This window comes from Rhagoletis zephyria, unplaced genomic scaffold (genome assembly GCF_001687245.7).
Source record: "Rhagoletis zephyria isolate East Lansing unplaced genomic scaffold, Rhagoletis_zephyria_1.1 Rzeph_scaffold_01173, whole genome shotgun sequence".
In the NCBI taxonomy this organism is placed as follows: domain Eukaryota; kingdom Metazoa; phylum Arthropoda; class Insecta; order Diptera; family Tephritidae; genus Rhagoletis; species Rhagoletis zephyria.
Window position 1 is genome coordinate 44,637 of NW_016158257.1, and position 7,227 is coordinate 51,863.

Here is a 7,227-nt window from a genome sequence, read left to right on the forward strand (position 1 = left end):
TTCTTTGTCAGTATATTGCTTTAAATTTAATTGTTGCACAAATTTAGGCTGCGAAATGTGAATGAAGTACGTGTGTATGTACATATGTATGCATGTAGTATTGTAACGGTGTTGCGTGTGGACGTATGCATAAATTTCGATTTGTCTAATTGTCATTAATTATATATCATCCTCTTGAGTGTTTAGATTAAATTATTTTAAGAATTTTAGCTTCAAAATTGAACAATTAAAGTTAAAAATTGTTTGGTATACCCAACGCGAGCAATTAAAATTATTCAAGGTATATGCAATTTCCCCCTTATCAAAAAACTGTTCAATGCCCTGTCTTTTCGGCACTTTGAAGTTATATAATCTGTAACAAGCGTCTAGCCTCTGCGCACTCCCTCCAAAAGAAAGTTATCAGTTTATCTCTCAATAATTGCACACAAAACCATTTTATGGAAAGACGTTCTTAACCTGTTGCCATTTGTATTTTTTTCATGCACTAACATTTAACGCTCGTTAATGTTTCAAATGGTCATTAACACCTTTTATGGTAACAAATTGATTGAATCAACTAACTGGTGCTGTATGCTGCTTAGCATTCTCTATTTCTATTGGCCTTCAACCAACTTTGTAACAAGTGATCTGCTCGTTTTGCTGACCAAAAATGATTTTTAGTAAGTGCTTTTAGAGAAATATTGCTTATAGTTAAATGATTTCTATCAATTGAAAATCATAAACAAAAAAAAGACGCGTTAACGCAGTTTCATAATTGTTATTAAATAAGTGCATAGCTACATACTTTGAGAAAAGTAATTCTCACGTTTCTCGCTCTTTTCTGGCGGCTTTTATGGAAACAACGACCTTACGACTGGCGTCAGCCATTGCAGTTACAATAAAAGTTGTCGTCGGTACAACCATTTTTGACAAATGCGGGAAGGTTCAAAAAAATGGCAAAAAAAGAATGTTAAACTTTTAATTTCTTTTCATTGTCAATGTTCGAACTAAGTGATTACTATTATTATTTATTTATCATGCACAATGTGTGCCTGCATATGTCACTTGCTATAAATGGAAAAGTTACGTGCGAACGTTTATTCGCATGTACAGAGTCAAACAATTTTGTCTATGTACATTAGGGTGGTCCTTAAATATAGGAAGCAAATTTTTATATCAGATTTCCTAAGCCCCAACGTCGATGCTACTATAGTCGAAGATATCACATATAATATTGGTCCCTATTCGAGACGGTTACGACGTGTCGCACAGTGGACAAAGTTAAGATTCCTCTATGAAGACTAAAAAATTAAGATAATTTTTTTTCATCTAATACCCAAAATCGATACTACTGTAGTCGAAAATATTTATTTATTTTTTCAATTTTTTCTTCAGCTTATTTACACTTAAGTCTTAGTTGCTGGTTCTTCCAAATTGTATGATCTAGAACTTTATAGAACTTAACTATAGTTGCTATTCATAATATACATTTCCATTTCAGTGGCGTTGCTTATCGGCAACCCAAATGAAGTTGCGTTGCCATCTATAATCGATCCATTATTATGATTTTTCTTGAGCTCTGGATTCTGAGTTTTAAGATACAGTTTGTATTTATTTGAGGTAATTAGCTTTGGGGGGTATGAACCCCCGCTAATGTGTATGTGCTACTCTTAACTTTTGATATATTCTACTAAGGGCCAAATTCACAGTAGCGAAATACTATCTCTTGAAATAATAGCTTAAATTAATATATATTCGCCAATTCGTTATCTACCTTGATTCTGCTATATGTTTCAATCAGGAATTAACGTTTTTGAATGAACTATTATTCAAATAAAAAATTAAATTTTATTCACAATTTTTCTATGGTTGAACGCCGGAATTTCAAATATCGAATAACTTTTTATTCTTCATTCAAGGAATTTCAAAAAACGAAAGTAATTTCGAATAGGAATAAATATTTATTTTTCATTCAAGTTATTTCAATTAACGAATTTTACTCTTCATTTAAGTGATTCTGAAAAACGAATAATTTTTAATTTATTATTCGAATTTACTGATGAAAATTTAGTTCTTCATTTGAAAGTACTTGAATGATGAATAAAAATTTATTCGCTATTTGAAATTTCTTGATGGTGAATCAAAATTTATTAATTTGAAACTACTTGGATGAAGAATAAAAATGTATTCTTCATCCGAAATTACTTGAATGATAAATGGAAATTCACTCTTGTTTATTTCTTTTATCCAATTATTCATTTACCTGATTTCGCCCATCCCTGGTTTGAATCCTTCGTTCCTTAAAACAAAAATTTCTCGGGTCTAGCAGTTCGAACCGGCCATTCTATACATTTTTAAAAATTGTATATCTCTGGCAACATTTGTACCACTTTGAGAGAGCCTAGTCTTGAAATATCCTATTGGAATCTAGTTAAAAGCTTATCCTACACCAAGGGTCCTTCAAATACCTTGTTTTAAGCAGAAAGTGCAACTACGCTTCTCCTCTTAATAAAAAATATATTTCTATTAAACTTTTAGTTTACTTTTATTCGCAAATCAAATACAAATATTTACTGCTCATCGGCAAATTTAACTAATTTCCAAAGTGCTCATCCATGTTCAGTTGTATGTACATATATACAACTGCCTCTTTCATACAACAGCGTACGCCGAAGTATTTTCTACTTTTTAAGGTACTAGTCGACCTTGTTCAATGCCGATTTGAGTCATTCACAAATTAAGGCGAGGCTTGTGAGAGTGTTTTGCTTTGCTTTCATTCTCTGGTCGTTCATTTTCCAGCGACAGCAAAAACAATACGCAAACTTGTCAACGTAATCTTTGTGGCTGGTCGCCGCTTCCAAAGAATTCAAATTTTTTCAACGATTTCATTTTGCGATACGAATTCCTTCTGTGCTGAGCTCATACAATTTTCGCTGCGGCATTTTAATTCGAGACGTGGTGTTTTGTGGCAAGAATTGCACAGGTTTAAAAAGTTGTCTGTTCTTGTTTGTGTGCGAATTTGTATCGGTAATATTCATAAAGTGCATATTGAAGTTTGTGAGAAGAAAAGTTCATATTTCAATAAAATTTATCTAAATAAGCTACCTTTGAAAGAAAAAACGACGATAAGTAGCTAAAGTAAGAGGCAATAAATTAAAAAAAAAGGTAGAAAAAGGAGAGCACAGTAGGAACAGCAGCAGAAAAACCGGTGGTTCCAAATTGTTCGTGCACTGTGTTTCGTTTCGTTGCGTTCCGCAATCATATCTTCTATTTCTTTTTCGCCACCTTTCGTGTCATACGTTTTTTTTGTCGTTTGAGCCGCCGTCACCGTGTTCATTTTGCCAAGAGTCATGAAAAGATAAATTTTTGATTAATATTTGGTGCTGCGAAACAAAGTATGGAAAATTGTTAAACAACACAAGTGTAGAAAATCAATAAATTTTTGAAGTTGTCGCATAAAAGCTACAAAACGAAATTTCGTTTATCTTTTTCCAGTTTCGAATAATACCTGAGTGGTCCCTTTGTGCGTGTTGGCTGTTAATACGATCAAGCCAAAATTAGTGGTGTCAGTTAAAAAAGAAAGAAAAGTGTTGTTCATCTTTTACCCCCAACTCGTTTTAAAGAAAGCTGTCAAATATGACGACCAGCATTCCGCAAGGCACCCTCTTGGACGTGCTGAAGAAGAAAATGCGCCAGACCAAAGAAGAAATGGAGAAATATAAAGACGAATGTGAGGAATATCACAAGCGTTTGCAACTTGAGGTGGTTCGACGTGAAGAAGTAAGTGTAGCTCGTACGATTCACTGTACATTCCACTGTGTAGAAGGTGTTAAGGGTGGGTCGTGTATGCGTAAAGTTGTGTGCTTATCAAGACACAGGTGACGCAGTCACGCTCAAATAACGTATTTCTATTGTAAAAAATTCCATGGACGTAATATATTGGTTTCTCATTGGGGGTTGAACATCCTTAATATAAGGTGTAAGAACTAAAAAGGAAAATGATATGAAAGGACTAAAATTTCCGTTTGCGCTTTCATATTTACACCTTGCATTATCATTTTATTTTTGCACTGTTTCTCTTGGAAAGTGTTCATTCTTCATTTGCCCTTTGATTTTACCTGGTAGTGCGAAAGAAAAGGACAACGCTTCCGCTCATATTCCGATTCTTGCTGAACACAGCTGAACCGCCAGATAACTAGTAAATACACTTAGGTCTATTTTTATGCAGTATATCCGGTCCTTGGGGGGAAAAAACCGCATAAAAATCCAGTGAGAAAATATTAAGCAAAGCAAAAATTTCCATTCAACTTGTGTGTAAAGCAAAGATTTTAAAACTGATTTATAAATAGTAAAATGTTTACAGCAGAATGTCAAAACGGTGCAACAACTATTCACTTGCAAGTTTTTACTAGTTTTGTGTTCAATAACTTTTTCTGCCAGCTTTCTCTTCTCAATTTTACGCTCTATACAAACCTAGTGTGATTTAATTTGTCATTGCTCTCATAAGAACCATGGTGTAATAATAACATTCCACCATGCATAAGAACCATCTTATTATGTTAAATTGAAAAAAAAAAATTATGAAATTTGAAGCGTATGTTTATATCTTTTGACACAATAGTACGTTAAAAGCAAGGAATGAAACCGAAACCCAAACCGTAACCGTTTAAAACATTTTCGTTTTTCAAAACCGAAACCGAAACCGTAACCGTTATCTTGACCTGAAAAGGAACGATACCGAAACCATTTCAATCACAGGTTTCAATCGGTTTCCAGAAATTTACAAAAATAATAAATAAAAATTTCTTTGAAATAAATGATTTATTTAACCAAAATCAGCAACATTTTGCTAAAATTCTTGTTAAGTAGTAAATAAGTATGGCAAGGTAACTTTTCGCAAAAATCTGCTGATGACTTTGTTGTTGTGAATCGATAATCGATTAATTATATTTAAGTAGTTTCTTTCCCGTACGCAATGCGAGATCCCGCGTGTGCCCAAAATAGCCCAGAAATCATGCCTGTACTCAACAAAATGGGTAATAGAGAGCGAAAATTCGAGCGTATTCGATCGTAAGTGTATTCTTCTTCCTGCCCGAAACAGCCCGAAATTTTCTCCGAGTAAAGAAGGGATAAAGTGTCAAAGTGCATATCAGCTGTATTGTGTTTACATGTTGCCTGCATTTACTTGGTGCTTTTAAGGAAAAGTGAATGGCCTGTTGATGTATTTTCAATCTATGTACTTAAAATCAAATTTGTGAAACCAAAATTCAATTTCCAAGTGTTTGCATTTAATACCATGTTCTGACCGACAACCAAAACATTTTTCCTTCATTTTCTTTTCATTTACAACCTTTAACTTTCATTCTTATTTTGCTTTGGCCAGGCAATTAACAATAAATCCGAAATGGCGTATTAAAGATGATAAAATATGACTTCACACTTCGATAAATAATCGAAAAAAACTAGTGAAGACACCGATTGGAATGGCTGGAAAGTGAGTTTTCATGTAGTTTTCCGCGAAAACTGTTTTTCGTTTAACAGATTTTATATGGACGAAAACACAAGTTTTAGGTCGAAAACCAGTTTTAGCAACGAAAACATGTTTCCGATGTCGGTCAGAACATGGTATAAGTGACAAAAACAAGAACAACGTGAATCAGCTGTTTCTCGACTTGTGGGCACGAAATGTGGGTTTTTGCGTTTCCGTACTTCTGAACTTTGTTCCATTTTTGAAAGAAAATGTTTCTCTTATTCTCTAATTACCAAATCCGGTTCGGATTGTTAGGGAATGAACCTAGTGTTGATATTATCAGTGAACTGTAATTTTCGATTTTCTTTCCTCAACGTTTAAGACATTGTGATTTAAATAATATCAACCAAATTTCTGTGAAAAACCGGATCCGGAATGAAACCGAAACCAAAACCGAAATAAATTTTGAAGAACGAAACCAAAACCGAAACTGAAACGCTTGGCAAAACCGAAACCCAAACCGGAACGTTATTTTGAATCGGTTTCATTCCTTGGTTAAAAGAGAGTTGTTTAATACACCTTGTATGTACCTATGTAGGTATAATTTGTTAAACAAATTTGCTAAGCGAACGAGAGAAAAATAATAGTTGCGATCCCGTACGAGTTCGGACTAGTCAGAAATAGTCAGAATCAGTCAGATTTTACTGGAAATCGATCCCGTACTCGGTTCTCTGACTATTGAGAGGACTAAAAAGAGAGTAAATACGCTTCTCTCTCTGTCAGAAGTTACCAGTTTTAGTCCGAGATTTTTTGCTGGTAAACTCTAGTAAATGTGTCAAACGATCAGCTGTAGTGTGTTTGGCAACCGAATTGTCATTGTAATTGTACGAGTACACTCCTAATATTTTCCAGTAATAATTTGAAAGTTTAATTATCAGCTGATAAATTGGTTGTTTATTCGCAGCAAATTCCTAATAAAACAATATGTTTTATATTGGTTTATTTTGTCAATTTCAACTATAAAACCCCACAAACAGTTTCTTTATTAGTTTAAATTGCATCCTGCAACATGCGACCACCTGTTTTTCATACAGGCAAATTGTTACTAGTAAAAGTTTATACATAGTCTGTTCCAATAGCAGTCAGGTTTACAGGTTTTAGTCAGAACTTACAGGAAGTCGTTCCTATTGACATAAAACCTGTAAGTAGGAACACTTTTGAGAGAGTAACTGAGCAACTGTTCCTAGTCGGAAGTTACAGGATTTAGTCCGGAGTCTTTTTTCCTGTAAGTTCATGAAAAGTGTCAAACGATCAGCTGATTTGCATGTGCAAACAAAAACAGAAAGCGGTGAAAGCAAAGAACCTTATATTTGTTAAAAATGGAAGTAAACAACGAAATATTTGAATATGTACACATTTTAATAATTAGTTAGTGATATTTCAGCCAAATCAGTGTTGTACAAATGACATGTAAACAAACCGACTGACGTTTTTACAGGAAATAGTGCTTTTTGCGTTCCTATGCACTTCTGCATCTGTTCTCCTTTTACTCTCATTTGAGAGCGTAAAATTGTAGTTTGACAGTTCCACAGGTTTTAGTCCGAAGTTCAAAGGAACAGACTAACAGTAAAAACTTGCGAATTCAGCTGTCATTGTAGCACTCCCAATCTTCCCTACCTTACAAGTTTTTGCATACGAAAACGCCAAAAATATGAAAATTCGTAAAAAATTTTACTGGATTTTACTGGAAATGGGTAAACAAACACAACTATTTTTTT

General features: G+C 33.9%; 1 protein-coding gene across 16 annotated transcripts in view; it reads left to right on the forward strand.

Annotated features, from left to right (window-relative positions):
• The window catches only part of Tm1 (tropomyosin 1), an 82,095-nt gene that overhangs the window by 27,220 nt on the left and 47,648 nt on the right, over positions 1–7,227 (forward strand). Inside the window, exons 1-2 of one of the 16 annotated variants that reach the window (XM_017616283.1) lie at positions 2,795–3,374; positions 3,475–3,759. The exons of 14 other annotated variants lie outside the window; for them this stretch is intronic. In XM_017616283.1, the coding sequence (XP_017471772.1) occupies positions 3,616–3,759 (144 nt within the window). In that variant the 5' untranslated portion in view covers positions 2,795–3,374; positions 3,475–3,615. Of the gene's footprint in view, positions 1–2,794; positions 3,375–3,474; positions 3,760–7,227 lie in introns of those variants that run through there. One more of the 16 variants, XM_017616282.1, reaches the window with a different exon arrangement.